The 21259-nt window shown below is 43.8% G+C and overlaps 1 protein-coding gene across 11 annotated transcripts in view; it reads right to left on the bottom strand.

Annotated features, from left to right (window-relative positions):
• Positions 1-1077: 1077 nt before the first annotated feature.
• huwe1 (HECT, UBA and WWE domain containing E3 ubiquitin protein ligase 1) overlaps positions 1078-21259 on the bottom strand; it is a 44289-nt gene continuing 24107 nt past the window's right edge. For 8 of the 11 annotated variants that reach the window (XM_054608383.1, XM_054608389.1, XM_054608391.1 and 5 more), the window contains 45 exons: positions 21086-21213; positions 20877-20958; positions 20277-20453; positions 19616-20167; positions 19310-19505; positions 18925-19092; positions 18686-18834; positions 18531-18597; positions 17487-17710; positions 17192-17403; positions 16909-17091; positions 16407-16579; positions 16179-16318; positions 15508-15583; positions 15220-15318; positions 14955-15082; positions 14711-14870; positions 14070-14298; positions 13769-13947; positions 13587-13676; positions 12976-13136; positions 12813-12855; positions 11609-11986; positions 11186-11396; positions 10676-10800; positions 10370-10590; positions 9821-10212; positions 8982-9636; positions 8145-8859; positions 7940-8031; positions 7348-7504; positions 6893-7024; positions 6485-6700; positions 6144-6385; positions 5475-5577; positions 5044-5193; positions 4667-4912; positions 4461-4578; positions 4229-4369; positions 3850-4137; positions 3546-3651; positions 3169-3286; positions 2538-2719; positions 2034-2224; positions 1078-1937 (listed from right to left, as the gene is read on the bottom strand). In XM_054608383.1, the coding sequence (XP_054464358.1) occupies positions 1835-1937; positions 2034-2224; positions 2538-2719; positions 3169-3286; positions 3546-3651; positions 3850-4137; positions 4229-4369; positions 4461-4578; positions 4667-4912; positions 5044-5193; positions 5475-5577; positions 6144-6385; positions 6485-6700; positions 6893-7024; positions 7348-7504; positions 7940-8031; positions 8145-8859; positions 8982-9636; positions 9821-10212; positions 10370-10590; positions 10676-10800; positions 11186-11396; positions 11609-11986; positions 12813-12855; positions 12976-13136; positions 13587-13676; positions 13769-13947; positions 14070-14298; positions 14711-14870; positions 14955-15082; positions 15220-15318; positions 15508-15583; positions 16179-16318; positions 16407-16579; positions 16909-17091; positions 17192-17403; positions 17487-17710; positions 18531-18597; positions 18686-18834; positions 18925-19092; positions 19310-19505; positions 19616-20167; positions 20277-20453; positions 20877-20958; positions 21086-21213 (8898 nt within the window). In that variant the 3' untranslated portion in view covers positions 1078-1834. Of the gene's footprint in view, positions 1938-2033; positions 2225-2537; positions 2720-3168; positions 3287-3545; positions 3652-3849; positions 4138-4228; positions 4370-4460; positions 4579-4666; positions 4913-5043; positions 5194-5474; positions 5578-6143; positions 6386-6484; positions 6701-6891; positions 7025-7347; positions 7505-7939; positions 8032-8144; positions 8860-8981; positions 9637-9820; positions 10213-10369; positions 10591-10675; positions 10801-11185; positions 11397-11608; positions 11987-12812; positions 12856-12975; positions 13137-13586; positions 13677-13768; positions 13948-14069; positions 14299-14710; positions 14871-14954; positions 15083-15219; positions 15319-15507; positions 15584-16178; positions 16319-16406; positions 16580-16908; positions 17092-17191; positions 17404-17486; positions 17711-18530; positions 18598-18685; positions 18835-18924; positions 19093-19309; positions 19506-19615; positions 20168-20276; positions 20454-20876; positions 20959-21085; positions 21214-21259 lie in introns of all 11 variants that reach the window. The other 3 variants (XM_054608390.1, XM_054608393.1, XM_054608392.1) reach the window with 2 other exon arrangements.

Raw genomic sequence — 21259 nt, 5'->3', positions numbered from 1 at the left:
TTTTTTTGCTGTTAAAGTTATAGGTTACTGTATGTTTAGTAATCATATAAATTGACAATGCTATATATGTTTATTGGCAAAAATGTACACTACTGGTCTTTATGAGCTAGCTAATAAAGATGTTTTTCTAAAGTTGTAATTGTGAAACCAGATTTAGTAATTTACCAGTTCTAAGCTCACTGACTTAATGGCTTCTAAGAGTTAAGAGAATACTAATGTAAACAGACAGAGGGATTACAAATAGTTTATGTAAACTGATCCAGGAGCTTTGGGTCCTTTGATTTGTAAATTGAGGCAAATTATTTTCAGTCTTCATCCAGTCAAAACCATGGCAATGAATGAATAGACTGCAGACATGTTGACACGCATCAGGACACTGGCTGGAACTAGCTCTCCAAAGTGGCTCTGTTGTTTTAGGTTAGCAATTAAAATAATTGAACCCTGTGAAAAAAAAAAAGGTGAAAAATGATTCCAACCCTGATATGTTGCATGAACATATACAGATGACGACTTTGACAACACCCGTAAAAATGATATATAGATTCCTACGAAAGAAATTCAAGGAAGTTTGTAATTTGTCACATTCAATTTGTCAACACAAACACAGTGACATAATCAAAGTTAGTGACAATCGTTTCCAACTGGAGGGCAAACCAGTCCGATGTCAGCTTTGGAAATGACAGCGACGCTGCAACGAGATCCTTTTACGCTCCAACTGATCATTTAAACCTAAAGGCTTTGGGCAGCGCATGAGAAATGTGCTCTAGGATTAGATCATTCAACACATGTTGTTACTGTATTTGATTGATATTGTCATGAGGGACAGTTTATCTGATTCACATCTGGGATCAATGTCAGTGTAAACTGTGGGATTGATTTCAATGGTCTCAGAACCATTGGGGACTCACTGGATAAACTGACTGTATCAAAATACTGCCAATAAAAATATTTCTATTGAAGTTGTCCAATAATTAAATAGTACTTAGGTGTGATTACACACAATTAACACATTCAATTTCGATGAAATGAATTCACTTCAAGTAATGATTACAACACTGTTAAAAGAGACAATGGACGCAATTTTATGCATTTATTCATGTAGTTATTCCACTCTGATTCAAAGGCTCAAGGCTGGGTCAGCGATTTAATAGCCAAAAATACTCTAGAATTTATGGTTAACTTTTTTTTTTAATCTCCTTCAGTTTTTCCTCTTCATTTTTTGTACCATCCTTCCTTAAAAATGCCACAAAACTTTGAAAAGTGCATTTTTGTGAATATCTCCAAAACTTCTCACGTTGTTTATATACCCCCGATAAAAATGTTCCCCATTATCAAGGCTTGTGAGGTCACAAATTTGCAACAAGAAACAACCAACATTTTTTCCCCAAAGGTTTTATAACCATCCTGTTCAAACAACATTCTCTTTTTTCTTTTTACACAGCCAGAGAACAAAAAAGATTAAACATAATAAACTCCCAAACCTTTTGTACAGAGAAATCAAACTAAATGAAGAAAACGTCTCTTATATTAGTCCATGTTTTATCCTCTGAATCCACTCTTGCATTTGCCATTAAATTGGGAAGGGAGACACAATCGTGTCAACATGAGGCTCTCTGTGTTGTATGCAATGTCAATCAGTCCATTTCACTTGCTGGTTTTATCTGTTTTATATGGAATAGAAACCAGTAAGTCTAGGCCATTCAACAAGTAATCCAGTAATGTCTATGATAGTGTGTGCGTGCGTTCAAAGGTTATCAGTGTGAGTGTGTCTGGAGTAGGCAAATCTAAATCAAGTGTGTGAATGCATGTCTGTGTGTGAATAGAGTCTCATAGTTTAGGCCAGTCCGAATCCCTCCGAGCATTCCTGAATGGCCAACAGCAGCATATGTCTCAGCTTTTCATAGCTTTCGTAAGCTGGGAGGTCCAGCTGGTTAAAGCTGAGAGGAAAAAAGGAAAAAAAAAAACAATGTTACATTTTCCCAATTGTGTTTTTGCTAATACTGTTCTCATAATGAATGCCTTGCTGTGTTTACCAGGTATGAGCAGATGGCAGGCGGTCAGTGGAGCGATCATCACGGTGGATCTGGAACTTCTGGATTCCGTTCATGCCCTCCAGAGCAGCAAAACCCTGGAGAGGAACCTTGGATGTGCCAGTGACAAACTGTAGGAACTTGGCCCGGTCTGCCTGGTCAAAGGATCGCAAGGCTCTCCAGAACCACTGGATCTTTAGTACAAAAAAAATTAAATATATAAAAAATTGGAAACATGCAAGACAAAAGCAGCCGAGATATAAATGTGTCCCAACATAGCTTTGTCTTTTTTTATTCTGTACTGGAGAAAACTGGGCTTCTACTGAGCTAGAGGTGAGGACAGAATCTGCATTGAAATTAACATTTAGGTAAAAGCCAAATGAAAAAAATCCTTCATCTCCTAGATTTGCTCTAGTCAATTAACTAACATACCCGTATAAGTTCACTCAAACATATGTACATATGTATTCAAATAATAAAGTAGTACACGTGTTTACACATGCATACCTGGATGGAGCTGGACTGGTATTTGTGATATTCAGTGTTGGCCTTTAGGTCATCGATGTCGATAGTGGGCAGGCCAGAGATGAGCAGCTCCAGTTCCTGCTCAGTGAAGATGGAGATCAGCCTCTTGGGGATGATCTCGTAGAATCCCTCAAGGAAGGCTGCCAGCTGCTTGCGGATCGCACCTAGAAATGATATACATTAACACTGAGATCTTTCTGTAGTAAATACAATATTCTTTATTTTTAATGCAACTAACATTATTTCATCATCCAATTTGGTGGAAATATTTTCAATTAAGCATCTGGAAATACAAAGATTTACAGAATAATGTATTTGAGCAGCTGGAGGGTGCTGCCTATGATAAATCAGCGTTATCTGAGAGGGAAACACCTTCAGCTCTCTGCTGCACCGTTAGTTCAAAAGAGGGCTGCCACCTAGTGCTTTCATTGTGTACCATCGAGAATCTTTCATACACAGCCTGAACACCTAAAATGTTGTATCTTTATAATATATATATAGATTAACCCATTTGGAGTGACTAATAGTAGTTTTTTTTTTGTAATACTAGGCATAATTATATTCCTACTGCTAATGAGTTATCACATATTTGGTAAAAGAACCCCAATCTCACCTGTCATCTTCATCTGGCATACCAGGTGCACATACTCCTTTTTGTTTTCCTCTGTGACCAGGATATTGGCTCCATTTGGCTTGAGGTCTCTCACTTCACATACTCCAAACTCCTGGACCTACACAGACAGAGCACATGCAGGCTTTCAGTATCACTCGTTCAGCTTGATATTTCACTGCTGGTCACAGATGGTATCCATTAACAGTATTTTAAAATCATCAGATTGCAAATTACACATTTACAGAAATAATGATATTAAAGCATAAAGCATTTGAGATTCAAACCCTTGAGGCCTTATCCAAATTTCAACATTTAAGAAGATAAAGCATGAGAACCAATTATTCACTAATTAAAACGTTCAGAGAGCAGACACCAACCTCTGTGCTGAATGTCAGCTCATAGCCCAGCGTGGACACATCATTCTCCAACAAGTACACCAAACCCTGGAAAAATGGGTAGTCCTCGCTCTCCATGTCTGTGTACCTGGCAAGACCACAGAAATACATCCATATTATGTACATATTCAAGAAAAGGTCTGCAAATATAGCCAACCAGCTCTCTGGTTGCAACACCATCTAGTGTAGCAATCAATAATGCATGGTTTGTTGGGACATTTAGTGTAGAATGAACACGTCTTGAACAATTAGGATACTTGGCTGTAACTGTGAGTGGTTAAAATACCTGACACTCTTGCCCAGAATGTGCTTGTAGAAGCTGCGGGTGAAGTAGCACTCCAGTAACCGGTTATCGTAGACTGCCTTGGCCACCACACGACCCACAAACTTGAAGTAGCTAAGGTGGTTGGGGTTGCAGTGGGACGAGGGGTTGATGGTATAGGTGACCCGGTCGCCTGGCGAAGTGCGAAACAGGGCGTACATGGGGTTGAACATCTCCCGGGAGATGATCATGTACCATTCCCTCAGCAGGCCTCCAGCATCCTGGCCCTCCTCGCCTTCAAACACAATGTATCTGTAATGGAAAGGGAGCAGAGTGTGATTCAGGTTGAGTGGTTCTGAATTGAGAGAACACCCATGTGGATAGAGGGGCAATGGAGCCTTACAGCCTATTCTTCATGTCCTCTGGGCTTTTGCGATGCAGCTCCCTGTAGGAGTCCTCAAACACGTGATCTCTCCTCACATGCACAGCCATGTCCTCCTTCCTAAGACCTTCATCCAGTCGCTCTAACTCCTGGCGGAAGTACCTGCAGAGATGGCCAGTAAGTCAGTAATTTTAGAAAACAATAACTGTTTATTAGAAAGTGTAAGATAGAAGTGTGAGATAATGCCACTTACTTCCTCTTAACGTCAAAGTCCAGGATGCGTATGTAGTCAACCAGTACTGCAAAAGGCCCATCAGCCAAGTGAGTGGTGGACTGGCGCAGGATCTGGTTAAGCACTGTGCGGTGAGTTTCTACAAGGAAGAAGAATGAGTCCCGTTAGACACTCCATCACCAGAACACAGCTTTATCATTCTCCTTACTCAAAACTTTAAGGCTCACCGGCAAAGCGGAGGAACTTCTGCGTATCCGGAGGCAGGTTTGAAGAGATGTGCATGGAGGATGGTTCCCTGGAAAAGAATGGGTCTAGGGATGAGGGTGTGGCAGGTGTGAGGGGTGCCGGCGACAGCGGTGGAGGCTCATCCTTGATGTGAGAAAGCTGGCTCTCCCGGGTGTCCCTCACAGGAGGTTTGCTTTCTCGCTCTGTGGCATGGACTAGGAAGAAGGCCTCCACAGCAGGCTGGAGAACTGGGGGAAACAAAGAAAACATCATTATGGGAGGAAATCAGTCAACCATACTCCTTCAAGAGACAAAACCACTATATCAAAATCACACACAGCATAAAGAAATGCATTTTCTTAAGAAGGATTCCACCTACCCAGTACGGCATGCTGGTCATGAGACTCCTCCAGCTCTTTCAGGCACTCCCCGAGCATGTCCCATAGTTCATCCAACAACAGCTGCTCGCTGAGAAGTGGGAGGTCTGGAAGTCTCTCCTCACTCTCTGACTGTCCGTTTCCATCCTCATCTGAAAAATATATTTTATTATAGACTGAACCATTGTACATGCGTTATGCTGTCATAAACTGTGACTAAAGTATTTGTTTTTACAGCCCCCAAAAATTGTTTCAGTGTTGGTGAATATGTCTTCATTCTATAGACTATGTTAACATTGTTATTATTGTTACTATCAAAGAAAGGTAGACACATTGTGCTCACTGGATGCGAAGGTCATTTACTGACTAAACAAAAACCAGCAAATCCGCAGGTCTTTTAAATTGTCATTAACAGTTTGTAAGCAAGTCCTACCCAGAGGTGCAGGGTCCTGCTCGAGAGGAGAAGGCTGGTCCACATCCATTGGGGATTCATCTCTCTGGGCAGCCTGGGCTTCTGACATGGACTGTACTTCAGACTACAGAAAACGAACCAGGAAGGACCAGAGAGACAGAGACACAGGATGAACAACAAGGAAAAAACATGGAATACTTCATGATTGGCATTTGTTTTCGTCACAGGAACCATCTTTTGTGTTTTGCCATGCATAATGACATTCCCATGATCCGTTGAAAGAGGAGGGGAACTGCAACAGAGTACAGAAGGAAGGAGGGCCAAAAGCATGAAGCCATGCCAGCCAGCAAACAGACACATAAGTGAAACAGATCAAACAGTTTTGAGCAGGCAAGACATTCATATTTGGATCATTTGAACAATCAAACATGTCAAGGCAAAGACATTGATTTAAGATGCAGTTGTCACTGGCAAATCTGTCTCTCTGTCAATAGAGCTGCCAATGTTCATCATGGCAGCAGCTGTCACTGTGCATTACCAGATATCAGGCCGAATGGTGACTGCACACCACATTATGTCATTTACAATATCATAAAAGGTCTATCTTTCAGCTTTCAAATGCTCTACTACTGTAAGTGTGTGCGGTGTGTGAGTAGGAGTATGCCTGCCATCAGTGCAGCCCATGCTAACCGTGGAAGCAGCAGCCGTGCCAGCAGGGGGAGCAGCACCAGTGGGGGCATGGGGGGCCGCCACTGAGGATCCGGCAGCAGCAGCGACGGCAGCAGAAGCAGATGAGGCGGTGGGTGGGGGGGCCTGTTGGAGCCGACGTGCCCTCTGACCCTCTCTCACCATCTGGATGATGGCGTCAGCCTCCGCCTCTAGTTGACGCACCGCAGCCTGGATACTGCTGGCTGAGCCTAAACTAGTGGAGCCTGGATGTTGGAAGAGGGAGGAGGTTGTTTCACTTGATAAATAATCAGGATGTTGTATGCATACGTCAAGAAAACTGTGTATATGTAACATCTTCTTACCTAGTCGCCCTGTCTGTTTGGCTTTCTTGTTGGCACGCCGTGTGTCCTCACGCAGCTGGATAATGACCTGCAGCACCCGCAAGAAGAACTTCTGCGTCGACGTCTTGGAGGTTAGTGAGCTCATACAGGGAAGCTGTAGTTCACGTCCCCCGAGAGTGCGTTTTTGTGCAGCCACAATGACCACACTCTCCGATCCGTCAAACCTGTGCCCAAGCCAAAAAACGCATACAAGGTAAAGGAAAATTGTAGTTGTGACAAATTTACTTTCATGCAAAAACTGAAAACTACAGGGCTTCGCCAATTTAAATACAGGTTCAGGTTAAACAAAATCAGTCTACCACAGAATCTTTTGCATGTGTGTTGACAACCTAAAGTCACTGGGTGGCCCAGAACTATCACTGGCTAACCTGCTAGTCATCTTGCCCTTGAGTCTGCCTGTGAGGGAGGTATCTTCAGGTGGTGCATCGGGGGAATGTGAATCTGCTTGTGCCCGTCTCTGCTGCTCCAAGTTGTATTCTCTAAGTTCGGCAAGCAATGTGCCTGAGAGAGGGAGAGAAAATTTAAAACAGAATTAAAGTGTTGTGGTTTTAGCCTCTTCCGACCAGTATAAAGTTTCAGCTTCCATCCATGTTTGTCCAAAATGTAATCACGTTATTATTTTTTCCTTTTAAACATTTGTGTTAGGTTGTAAATTAGCACATGAATTCCTGAGTCATGGCCAAAATTTTTGTTTTTCTTAAGTCACAGTGACCATTCTCAAAATCTAATCATATATCCTTGAGCCCAAGTTGGACTCAACTGATAAGTTTACACAATGTGTTTAAATAGGAGCATAAGCATCTGTGCAGTTTTCCAGCACTGACCGATCTGTTTGCAAAGAGTGTATCCGAGGTGTCTCGCTCCACTGAGCAGCAGTCTGAGCACAGTGTCTCTGGTGGCGCCGTCTCCTCTAGATAACTGCAGCAGGATGTTGGCTGCATCCTCTAGACCCTCCTCTGAACATGAGTGAGATGTCAGCACCTTGTAAGGAGGAGGAAAATGATTATTTATAAATTACAAAAAGGTCTAAGAAACACACAACACAGAACATTTGCCCTGTGTCCAAAACAATGAAAAGGAGAAGATGATCTTGTCAATACTTCTATATAAAAGCTCCTAAGAAAAAGTGCCTATTTGTATCACAGTCCAACTGTGGAAAGAAAAGACAGTTCTCTGGACACTGGTCAATATAATTTATGCTGGATGACTGGACTAACTGATCCATCTGGCTAAAAACACTGCTGTTGTCATTCCTCAACTATGAACAGCCTGCAACAAGTTACAAAGATGCCCCGGGAATGCACATCTTAAACATTTGTTTTCTTAGGCATTCTTTTGATTTTATTACTTGTGGGTTATCTCACTTATTTCACAATGACAGTATTAATGACAAACAATGACTTTCCCCCCCCATACCTCCACAGAGAGTTGAAGCTGTTTCTCTGTGAGTCCACTGGAGGCCATCTTGTTGTCAAACTCAGTACTGCTTGTAGCGCCCCTCAGTTTTCCTGTGTTGGCAAAACGGGCCAGAAAATATACACATTATTTTCTGCTGAGATCAATGTTACACCGTTAAATCTAAATGAACTAATGAACTTATTTTGGAATAAATTAACAATACCTGTAGAAGTCATTCCAGTGGACGTGGGTATAGAGATTGTTGTAGAGGATGTCTGGGAGGCTGCTAGACTTGTCCCTGAGGATGTACCCTGGACTACAGCTCCCACAGAGGCCCCCAAGACTGACACAGTAGGCTGGATAGAGCCCGCTGACATCGTGCCTTGTGTTGTGATTTGGGCTGTGACTCCTGAGCTGGATGCCGTGGTGGGGATGGCAGCCTGTGGGGTGGGGTGTCCAGCAGGCACCTCGGTGGCCTTGTTGTCAGGCAGGGCAATGGATATGAGGGAGAGCAGACGCAGCAGCTTTTCAGTGAGCAAGGAGCTCCGTCTGATTACAGGGTGGGACAGCATGTTCATCAGCTGGCCCAGAGGAGAGGTCTCCAGGCTTAACTGAGCCCCCTCAGCCTCTGCACTGCCCCCCAGAGGCACTGTCTTCATAGAGGCCTTGCCCTTGCGGCTGACATTCATGTTGTCCAGCTTGACTAGAAGGTCCCAAAAATCAGTGGAGATTCCCAGGGACTGGAGAGTAGCGGCAGTGGAGCTGAAGGAGTTCTGGGTGCTGGAGGCATTGGCGCTTGGGTTACCTAGAGATCCTGTCCTGGAGCCCCCACCTCCACCCCCTCCCACAGAGGTTATTGAACAAAGACGAGAGTCCAGGTCAGACGAAGATGTTAACAGATCCTTGCAGCGCTGCTGAGTGAAGTGGCTAGGGAACACCTGCAGGGACAGAAAATAAATAAAAAGGACTTTAATTATTATAACTTAATTTACTTTTTTCAAAATTTGCAACCTAAAATAAATGATAAATCAGATGTAGATGAAGATAGATGGACTCTCACCTTTGCTAGCTGGATGAGTGTGTCCAAAACATGTCGACAGACCACTGGAGCAGCTTGTGGGTGGATGTGGACAGTGGAACCTCCACCTCCAGCACACGTGACTCCCGCAGCAGTGCCTGACACTCCTGCCAGAGTCCCAGATCCTGTTGAACCCCCTGCTGAGTGACGGTCAGCATGCTTCCTCCCTGATGCTCGCTGAATCTGGAAAATGTTTGTCCGACAGCCCAAGGCTGCATCCATAGAAACAGAGAGCCAGGAAAGCTGGCTGGAGCTGCGAGACTCTACCCTGTTCAGTAGCTCTAAGGAGGAAGAGGAGGAGGAAGAGGAGGATGAAGAGGAGAGGGAGGAAGTAGCAGACCCTTTTCCTCCACAGCCTCCCTGGGTGCTCCTCTTGCCACGAGAGTCTTCTAGTCGTGTGGTCTCCACACACACCTCACTCTCGCTGCTGCGTTGGAGGATGGATAACAGGCTCCGAATGACCCAACCACGAGTCTGGGAGTGGTAGCAGAGGTTCCTGAGCACACGGTGCAGACGGCTGGTGTTAAGCTTTGGTTCATCCACAAACAGCAAAACCAGCAGGCAAGACAAGGCCTCGTGGTCCAGCAGCAACCGACCGCGCAGACGCAACAAGGAGTCCACGCTGGAACTGGATGGTCTGAGGAAACAAAAGGATAACATATATTCAGTTTGTCAGCTGTCAGAAGTGCAGTATGATTTGATCAAGACCATCTAAGACATTTGCAAAAAGTCAGGAATTTACATATTGTATTTAATAAAGAAAAAAATGCTGCAAAATTCTAATTCTCAAAACAGTCTATTAGATGACAGTCTCCTCTCACCTGTGGTTTGTTCCTCCCCCCATTTGAAAGGTGCCTCCTCTCTGCACAGCAAGTCGAGTGTACTGGACGCCACGATTGCTCCCTAACCGACTGGTGAAGGCTGGTGAGCGCAAGATGGCTGATAGGGCTGAAGATGAGCTATGACCAAACAACCTCTCATGCATCAGTTGCCTCTGGCGTGCCTCTTGCTCTCTACGCAACGCGGCTGCTTCAGCAGCAATGTCCGGGGGCATGACAGCCAACACGCTGTCTTCCATGTCCTCCAAGACACTACGCCGGAGCTCTGAGGGCAGCGTCTGGATGAAGGTGACTGGATCCAGAGGAGTGTCTCCCTGTGTGGGTTGTTGGGATAGCTCCCTGCGCTGCTGCTCAGCCCGCTGCTGGGCAAGTACCTAAGACAACCAATGACATTCCTCGTTAGGAGAAATACTTTTTTGTGATCCTTTACATCTTTGGTAAGAAATCGTATTTTATATTTCTTCCCGTTTGCAGATCTAAATCGTAAGCATTGTGTTGTCTGCAATGTAATTGGAAGGAGGAGTCTCTTACCTCCTCCTGGATGGCAGGTGGCAAGGCTGCCAGGAACTCAGGGCTGACCTCGGTAACCCCTGGTCCTCCCAGTACAGGTGCTGTAGTGGAAGGCAAGGTAGTGGCAGCAGGAGGACGGGAGGGTGGTCTGATGCCAAGCTGATTTTGCAGCACCTCTCGACGGATGTCCTCGGGAAGAGCTGCCAGAAAAGAGGGATCCACACCCTCTGGCAGACTGATGCCTGCCAAGACAAATATACCATGATATAATATTTCTATAAAATATGAAAAAACTGCAGGGAAAAGTATGAGAACAAAAAATGTTACCTGCAAGAGGGTCCTCATCATCATTGCTGGTGGATGGGAGGGGCTCTTCCTGGATGGCCTGAGACTGGCTGTCAGCACTATCACTCCTGGGCATAGTTTCCCCCGGTGATGAGACAGAAGTAGAGCTGTAAATAATTAAAAAGGCTATCAATCCAGAGCCCTATGTGACTAATTACTCAACCTATTAACACACTGTCAAATTGAAACCAGTCAAAGGGCATACAAAACACTGCATACCTTAGTAAGAATGCAATGTATTTTACATTTCCCAACTGAATATTAAATGAAATGCTGCAAAAGAAGCTGGTGGGAAATTATGGCTTTCAGCTCAATTTCTTTCCCCCTGTTTAGTTTCGGACTGAAACAGAGGAAGCATGCACTGGCGGTTTAAAAAAAGGGTACGCATTTTACACAATCTGGAACATTTTAATAAAAATGCATGGTCATCTGGTCAAGAGATACAGGGTAAATGATACCGCTTCTGAACGTTTGGTTAGGGATGCTACTAACCCAGTCTCTGCATCTGTTGGCCGATCAGTCAGCCCACTCTCCCCGCTGCCAGACAGCTCCTGAGACAGCTGGGTGGTCTGGGCAGGGTTGGGAGCAGCTTCTTCCTGAGTGGCAGAGGCAGGGCTGCTAGTATCCATGGGTGACCCTTCCAGTTGTGACACACCCACTATTGCAGGCTCTGAGGTCTCCACGATGTCTGGACTGAGGGAGGCTGAGGGAAAAAAAAAAGTGTGAGTAAGGTTAGGAAAGGTGTGAATCAATGTACTGTAGCAAAATTCTTTGGGCAACTGATTTGTATTTCAGTGTTCAGAAGACTTTGACAGATACTAGCTACAAGCATGGTCAACAACAACATTTACATTACAGATGTGTATCCTTACTGTTGGCCAGTCTGTATAAACAGAGTTTTCAAAGTTAGTCTACCTTCCCTGCCTTCATCCAATGCTCCTCCTCCTCCACCTCCACCACCTCCTCCGACTCTCTCACCGATTGTGGGTGCCGGGGACATTTCCATCTGAGATGCCTCTGCTTCACTGTTTGGCCTGTCAGCTGCCGACAAAGGTGGAAGGCCTGCCCCTGCCAGAGCAGCCAGTGAACTTGCATGCGACTCAGCCAGCAGCAGGTCGGTAATTGGCTGGTGGACCTGCTGACTGATCGGTGTCTCTAGGGAGACTAAGGCCTGTTCATGAGGTGCAGGTGTGGTGGGAGTGACCTCTCCAGATGGGGGAGCAGTAAGGAAGCCCTCTGAGACCCTGGGAGGGTCCAGACATGACACCGTACCACCCTGAGCCTGCTCACCCTCTGCAACGTCCAGAGAGAAATCGTATGTGAAGACAGTCATATAGTTATTAGACATTTTAGAGATTTCTGAACTCATCTTCATTTTTAGAGTGACTAATCATGACGGATGGTTTATAAACAGTAAAATGCTCGATAAGAAAATAATACTGAATATTTGTTACAAGTGGCTTTTTGCTATGCTTTCCAACAGCTACCAATGCTTACTTATCAAATGAGCCAGGCACAGAAAACCGTTCTCCTATACACAATTGCAGCCCAAACTGTTCCAACCCCTTTCAAGGTATGTATATCAAAATCTAGCACACATGCCAACAGCACACAGCACTGAAATACCAATATGCCGATCATTTTCTATATAGATGACAAGGGCCTCCACTGAGGAAGGCAGTAAGTTGTATAGTTATCTCCTGAACGGGGTGCACAATCCTGATCCCCTACAACAACACAACTTACTACCTCACCACAGCACAGCCTGCAGCAGGAGAATGCAGAACATACAATATATATATATATAACAGGCAGCATTGTACTCCAGAGATGATATGTAAATATGTGGAAGACAGTTTCACGACAGGTTAAGAATGGGTCCAGTGCAGCACATAGCGATGTCCAGCTGGTATAGCATTGCCATAGGAAAGACAGTAGACTGTATAGTTATCTCCCAGATCTGGTGTGATCCTAAAACTATACAAACTACTACCTCATCCCACAGCAAGCGCTGCAGGTTGCTTGCCTCTGGGTGCCCGTCACTGAGATGTGTTTATTCCAAAAAACAATGTTGACATTAAGACAGAAACAAAAACAGAATCTATACAAATGTCAGTACCTGCAGTGTTCTCTGCACCATTAACTGTACCCAATCCAGAGCCCTATGGAAAAACAGTTGACATTATCAAACAAGTGAATAAAAATGGCAAAAGATGCAAGCACTTCTTCGTTTGAAAAATCCTCCTCCTACAGAGCCAACAAACATGTATTTTTTTGACAACCTGCAGGCTCTGTTCCCTGGCCTGTTCTGCTCCAGAGGCCCTTCTGTCATTCTGCTTAGACTCCTCCTCCTCAGCGAGCTGCCTCCTTCTCTTCTCCCTACGCTCTTCCAGTTCCTCATCTCGCAGACTCTCCAGATGCTGCAGGATAGGCACCTTCACAACTGAAAGCAGAAACACATGTCAGTATTCACCCTTTGCGGTAGCTGTAGCTAACAAGTTGTAACAAGTCAAATCAAAGCCACCTTAGCTTAAGCCTGGTGCAATCCAAGTCAGTAAAACAGTTTCCATTGGTCCAATATTGGGATGAAATTAAATAATAATGTGGGACAAAATTGTATTATTCAGTCCTACTGACTTTCTCTTTGTGAATCCCACCCTCGCTTCTGCCAACACTATCACCCAAATAAAGGTTCTTGTGTCCTGCTCCATTGGGATTTCATTAGCAAAAAATGTTATATGTCTAACTACTTGGCCAACATATCCAAATTAAAAGTGATCCGTTATTAAAAAAATATTGCAATATTTTCTGAAAGCACCAATAGCCTCCACTACATGTTGTCACTACATTATTGATTCCATTAAGAAAAGTCTCTAGTTTAAGACCAACCTACCTGCGACACAGTCGTGCATACTCTCAGCATCCAGCACTTTACACTCATCTGTCCATCTTGTTAAGGCAGTTGGAATACTAGAGAGGGTACCTAGAGACACAAAAGGAACAACCATGTTAGTAATGCAGGCTAATACTGAGCCAAAAGACCATTGCATATCAACAACCTATAGTAATTCTCACCTGCTTGTCCCCCAGTGCTGCTCTGCTCATGGAAAAAGTCATCCAACAACTCGTCATCAGAACGAGCGATGATGTGCACATCCTCATTTCCGACCAAAAGGCGGGCCCGACCACGAGATTGCAGAGGCAGGGAGCTGGACAGCTGTAAAATGTCTGCTGCAGCACTTGGGCCTAACAACCTAAAGAATGGAATAGAGAAGACATTTTAATTAGCATTAGATCTCAAACTCTGAATAGTGGTGAAACAGATGTTGCAAAGATAATGTGCGTTTAACACGGAAACCAAAAAACATGCTTTCACCTTTGCAAGATGAGCGGAGGGTTTGGCTGGCGATTGCCAGGGTAGTGGACATGGATGGTGTGTCCGCTGTTGGCAGTGAGCTGCCGCAGGGTTCGCTGGCTGCGACCCATGCCCTGTGCCAGGCGGCTGCTAGTGCCTGCCACACCTAGGGTGAGGGAACCGTGGTCCGCATGGCGCACCATCAGTGGGTGGGAGCTGGGGATGTTGCCTGGGGAGGGAGGGATGTCAGCTGATGGAAAAACAACAGAAAACAGTAGGCAGACATTAGGGGGACAGCTATGGCACAACCCCAAGAAATGTTTATGAGAACAAAGCTAAAGAAAATTCATTTTGTAAGTGATGTGAGAAGAGCTACTTTGGAGGAGGTCTACCCATTGTAATATGTAGCTGGAAACCGTCTTTGGAAAATCAGGCTGAAGATGTGCTTTTACAAGTATGAAGCGGTTCTGATTTATTACACAATATCTAACAGTTGATTAGGGTTTCAAAAGGAAAAGATTTTCTGCAAAAAATAAGTCAAATTGTATGTGATTCTGATGAACTTCATCCAAAACTCAAATTGATAATTTGGGGTTGGGACTAGGCATTTGTACAAAAATCGAATTTGATTTTAGTAAATGTTAATAAATCATCCTGCTTACCGTTGTTGGAGAACATGTTGTCAAACTCTATGATGAGGTCATCATCCCTGTCAAACCTTTCGAAGCGGATGTGTGGTGCCGCATTGATGTCAGGGAAGTCCTCATCCAACTCCATCTCTGAACCTTCATCATCATCATCCTCATCTCCTTCTTCATCATCCTTAAGAAAAAGTAGCAGCCATGAGTCTTAAGGATAAGCAAGAATCAAAATGTGTTTACTGAACCTCATTGCATTAATCCATACTTGATCCTCCTCCTCCTCTTCTTCCTCCTCTTCCTCTTCATCCTGGCTGTCTTCATCATCATTGCTGCCACTTGAATCCTCCTCCTGTGTGTGCTCCTCATCCTCTGGTTCCAGGATGTTCATGGAGTCTGATTGAAGAGAGAAACACAGTGTCCCTTACAAGAAGATCTTAACAAACTGAGAAGCCTTCAGTTAAACAGTTGCAACAACTGTTAAGTTATTTGCTATGATCAACACACAAAGCTCTGTTGTGCTAATGTCTTACCTTCCCGGTTGGCCTGAAGAGTGGATGTCTGGCTAATATTGGAGGGGGCCTCATCCATCAACACATCCTCTTGAGATTCATCTTCACCGCTGCGTCCCACTGACAGAACAAAAAGTGATACATCAGCTCTGGGTTTTCTTGCCTGTGTGCCATTAACCTTTGTTTGCAATTTTATAGATATGATTTGTATCCAGTAGCTGATGTTTAGCTGTTGTGCACCCAACTACTTTCCCTTGCCTGTTTACCATTTACACTCACTTTCCCTTACAAGTAAATTGAGTGGCTTACCTATTATTGTGCTGTTGACAGTGCCAGCATCTCTCTCCAGCAGCTCATCAATCAGATCCACCAATTCATTTTCTACCTACAATCACAGGAAATGAAATACAAATGTCAGCCATTCAGTGAAGAAAGGGACTAAACACCTTAGAGCTGTATCATTTACATTTGTAATATCCATCTTAATGTTATAGCCATTGTTTTTCTCAGCCAGGATTGTGAAGAGAGCATTGGACCATGTTTGTGTGTGCATCTCTATGTCTTTCTACAGCCAATCTTGCATACAACTTGACCCATAAGCATAGTCATTTTTGTGCTCATTTTATGACTTTGCTCAAAGAATCACAATTCATGAGATCAACCTATTTTATTGACTGTTCATACCGTCATTGAATGCAACATTTCAGTTTTCTCTTAACCGGCTGGTAGGGGCTGCAAGTTACCAGCAACTGCTTCGGTAGCAAAAGGCATCGCCGGCAATCAGCGAGGCTCAAAACAATAGCAACAGTTTGGTCTCATTTTGAACCGGAGCATTTGCAGATTAATTTTATACTGAATCTCTTATGATCCACTCAAGGCATACAAATGCCCCTTTAAAAAATAAAAAATAATCGTTGCCCCCATCTTGACTGTAAGGGAGTCGAAATGGGCAATATTCCTTGTAATATAATGTCAATCACCTGCATAGCCTGTGTGCTGAGAACCTCTGGCTGACCAGCAATGACCACCGTGTCTCCCTCCGTCTCTCCATCCATCAGGTCGTTGTCTGTTCCCGGAACCCTGTGGTTGCCCTCCACTGGCTCTGCCTCACCAGACTCTCCTGGAATAGATGCCACAAATCAGCAACGGACATAATGGGAATCACTGGATCTAGAGTGTTGGTATTTCATCTTATCTGATGTGCATACCTGGGTCCTGAGTGTTGCTGTTGCTGTCCCTTGCGGTGCCCACAGTGTCATGTTCAGCCTTGTTCTTGCTGGAGCCTCCTTTGCCCCCAAAAAGACTGCTGGGCTGGTTAACAATTCGGGACAGAGTCTCCAGAGGCTTCAAGGCAGCATTTACTGTGTTGGCCATGTTGGGACTAAACCAAATGATATGAAGGAAGAATATGCGGTCAATTTACACTGATTTTATACACCGAATCATTTTTGTTTTGCAAAGCCAAGTTGATTGGTAAATATAACTATTAATATATAGTAATTTAGTAAAATAGCAAGTTTGCATCATATGGTTAACTAAGCTTAAAATGAGTAATGCAGGAGAGCCCTTAAGGATCAACACAATGCTTTTTAAAATGTAAACAATTCCACAGGCCTCCTTAAACCTAATCTGCAGATCACATTTCGTGATGGAGGCTCCTGGTCTCCTACCATCTAAATTGTAAAACAAATGAAAATGGTTTAAACATACCTTGACAAATCCAAGCTGTGAGGCACACGTGCCAAATCATTGACCAGTCCTTTCTTAAGAAACAGCCTTATGATGTTGTTCATGCCGTTGTGTTGTGTCTTGGCTGCTGCTGTGCTATAGAAACTGGACGTTGAGGGACAAGATTCCATGATGGTGCTGATGATGCACATCACCGCCTGAAGCCTGAGAAAAAGAGGACAGAGTGAAAATGGGACTTTGGGTTCGTTCAGAACAGTTTCAGTATCAATATCAGGTTGGTTTACTGATATTCTATGCTGCTTACCTGGCATGTTTTTCAGGACCTTCTATCATTGCTAGTGCGCGACTAAGGGCAGCCTTCACCTCATTGACCAGGGCCACCTGGGCATCAGTGCCCGTGCCGGCAGCTGCCAGGCTGGCTAGGAAGAGGCGTGCCAAGGCTGGGGTATCCTTGTCCTCCAAATTCTGGGTGTGAGGCAGTAAGTGGTCGAGCACAAAGGCAAGAACACTACAGTCCTGTTGAGATACAGCAAGGTCAAAGCAAGTTAAGAAAAAACAAGTGTGTGTGAAAGGCGGACAGGATTTTGTTCATTACCCACCTCTTTAATAAGCTCGGACTGTCCAGCGGTGTAGCAGTAGGAGGCAATCAGAGTGGCGATGCCCACGTAGGAGCGCACTAGTTCAGCCAGTAGTCTCAAGATGGTTGAGGTAGGCATTAGAGGCTTGCTTGCCTTTACCTTGGCTGCTTTACTCTCCTCTGAGCTGGTACTCTTCTCTCCCTCCTGCTCTTTCTTTTCCTCCCGCATCTCTTCTGGTGTTGATGCTGAGGAAGTTATGACAGCAAAATAAGAAAAAAACAAAACAGACCATATACAGTACACACACACACACACTTATATGGTGGATCTAGAGCACATTTAAAAAAATCTTAACATAGCAAATTACCATAAGCAATCCAGAACAATGGGCATCATGCAAGAACATTTTTGTGTTATTATCTTAACTTTTCTTAATTTCTGTATGGTAGGCTTGTATGAGCCAGATTAAGCAATTGCTCCTAACTTTGGATGTAAAGGACCAGCTTATCCATGATGAATGCCACCAGTGTGTAAATAAGCATTTGCTCATGAGAAGAGTACATTAGCATAATTAGTTCTTCAATAATACAATAAATAAGAGAAAATAAGAAGAAGCCGAATTAAGGGATCTGCTAAAGCCAAGGAATGGGAAAAAACTACTGAGAGCTGTTATTGCCATGGCTTGCGTACAGTCACTGAAATACAGAAGAAAATGGTTCAATATGAAAATTGCTTTAAAACATCCCGCCACAGCAAGGCGATTGATATTGTAGTCAATAGCCAATTTTGAATTATATTATAATTTGTTGCAGAGTCAAACTGTATAAACATAACATGATAATTTTGCACCCTGACTGTTGGCATTCAGACTTTTATTATATTCCTTTATTGAATATTTTACCATGCCATACAATGCTTTATCATAGACAACGAACGGTAACAACAAACGAACAACAAACTAACAATCACACGATGTGATGAGGGATGACAGTACCTGATATGTGCAGTTACTTTTCACAAATATTCTTGCATACTTAAAAAAAACACAAAAACTTTTAGACTCACCTTCTCCTTGCGGTGTGCCAGACTGGGAAGACTCAGCCACGCCTCCATCAGCAGAAAACACTTGAGCCTAAGAAGAGGAAACAAGATTTTATTAATAACTGAGGAAATGACACATTTCTTGATTTAATACAGGAAAAGTTGCCAATGAGACTCACATTAATATGGAATGCAGACTGGGAGTCAAAGTCGCTGCCCTGTCGAGTGAGTCTGTACTGCTGGTAAACATCATCCCCAACGTCCTGCAATATCTGGCACAGGTCTGGTCCACCAGGCACCACTGCTGCACGTTCTTCTGGACGCTCAGCTGTTCCACACACAAACACACACACACACATTTAGCTGAAACGTTCAAATTACTATTTCCAACTGTCAGGATCTTATGAAGATGTCTTACGTTCTTCAGGAGCATGGTAGGCAGCCAGAGCATTGAGCATGTCATAAATGACTTCCTTGATAGTCTCAGGGATCGCTGGTAAGGGGGACAGTTTCAGAGGAGTGGTCTTAACCAGCTGCACAGCATTGGGCCCCTTAATCCGAAGGTTCTCAAACTCGTCATCAGAGGCTGTAGAAAAAAGATTCAGAATTAGATTATCAGGGTTAAAAAAAAATGCAGACACAACTGGATAGCTAAATAAATAAATCTATCAATACAATTAACAGATTCAGAAAAAATTCTTTATTGACATCGGTTGAGGAAAGTTGTTTTCACAGTCTGTACACAGAAACATTTATATAAAAAAAAAGTTATCACAACTTCTTAGAAAAGCTTGCACACTCACCTGTGCCAGCTCCCCGGGGTGCAGGCAGAGCAATGCGGACACAGTTGCTGGCGGTTTCAGCAAAGCATTCAGGGTTACGGCAGGCGGCAGGGCCCAGGACGCGAAGGATGTAATTGATTTCTCTGGAACCAAGGCTGCCGGACACCACTCCTGAAGTGGTACTACCTGCTCCGCTGGTCACGGCGGACCTCACCACCTATGGCAAAAGATTGTTCAGGAATTTGTTAACGGTATCGAAAGGACTTATTATATATATTTTTATTTCTATTGGAAAATATTATCCACACAGTATAAGAATATACCAACCTTCTCCATGGTGTGCCGCAGCGTGGCCGGATCTTCTATGATGTGTCTGAACAGCAGAGTAACAAGCGGGGTGAAGCCGTTGAAGCCGGAACTCTGAGTCAGCCCCAAAATCATCCGTGTGCTCTTCAGCTCAGCAAACATCATTGCATATTGGTGATTGCGGGTAAGGCGCAAACACAGCCGCAATGTCGCGTGGAGTGTGTCTGGGTCCACAGGAACACTAATCATACTGACACAGGCACGAATGAGAACGGTGGTCATGTCCTCAGTCAGGCCTTGTACAACAATATCAGTGCTCTGAGCGTTATCAGGCTCCAGAGAAGATGAGGGGCCAGATGTGGTCTCCTTCAGCTGGCTGGCTTCATCCTTAGGAACACTCATCTCCACTGCTGCTCCTGAGTCCAGGTCAGTCTGGGTTTCCTCTGCTTTGCTCTTGTCTCCCTCTTCTCTCTCTGAGTCGGTAATGCTACCAGTCTTGGCAGGCTTAGGCATGCGAGGCACTCTCTGGACAGTCAGCATCACTGGCCTCCTGTTACCGGTCTCTTCGTTTACCTGCCAACCAGAAAGGTTTTGAATTAAACAATAGAACCCAGTTAACTCCAACATAACCAAACATAAAGTCCAAGGATTTTCTGGCAGTGGATAAAGTGTTTGTGTATACCTGCACCATGGTGTTGAACTGCACAGTGTATCTCCGGCGTCCAGCTGTGAAGCGGACACTGCTCTCCCCCGCCCTCCACGCTGAGTCAATAGTACTGTTGTTTGATGCACTGTAGCTGCACCATCGGCCTGAGCGGTCATCAAACCATCGCCAGTTATTCCCATTGGGTTGCAGATACTAAAGAGGCAATAGAGAACTCATTAATTGTACAAAAGAGGTGCACATTGCAAATGCTTTATATACTTAATATTAAGACTGTATGATAATAAATACATCATAGTTTATTAGTTGATTAAAATTTTGTATTAAGAATACGAATCTGCAAAGTAGCCAATAGTTAATATTGTCAAATAAATGTAGTTAAGTTAAAAGTGTTATATTTTTGTCTGAGATGCAACTGATTTGAAGTATAAACTCACTTAGAATGGGAATACTCAAGTAAAGTACATGTACCTCAATATTGGTGAATATACATATGAATGTATCAACGCTTCTTATTTACTCTTTTCAACTTCTACTCTTTCTATTCATGAAATGATCTATCGAACTTTACAATTGTAATCTCTATTTGTGGTTTGGGTTAATAAAGTTGACTTGTACCTTGTTCATTTGTTCCCTGCGCTTTGAAGACACTGCCATCTTCTCATAGAAGTCAATGATCAACAGTACTGGTGTGATCCATCTGCAGAAAGAAGAAGTCATATTTTTTTATGATTGACTATAAAAATCGACAAAACAAACAAATTAGAGTGAAGAGCTGGTGTAACATTTGCAAGTAAAGATAAGTAGGCAGGGCTGCGCAAACTCACTTAGGTGTCTGGATGTCTTTCTGTTCTTTAGCAGCTTGTAGACAAGGCTGCACAACTTCAAGCAGCTTAATCAGCAAATTAAGAATCCCGCTGTTCTCCACTACCCTGGCACCCAACAGCTTCAGTTCCTACCAAAACAGAGAAATAAATGATTGTTTGGGATAAGGGTAGAAG

This window comes from Anoplopoma fimbria, chromosome 12 (assembly GCF_027596085.1).
Source record: "Anoplopoma fimbria isolate UVic2021 breed Golden Eagle Sablefish chromosome 12, Afim_UVic_2022, whole genome shotgun sequence".
Classification (NCBI taxonomy): domain Eukaryota; kingdom Metazoa; phylum Chordata; class Actinopteri; order Perciformes; family Anoplopomatidae; genus Anoplopoma; species Anoplopoma fimbria.
This window is presented reverse-complemented; position numbering and strand designations above follow the sequence as displayed.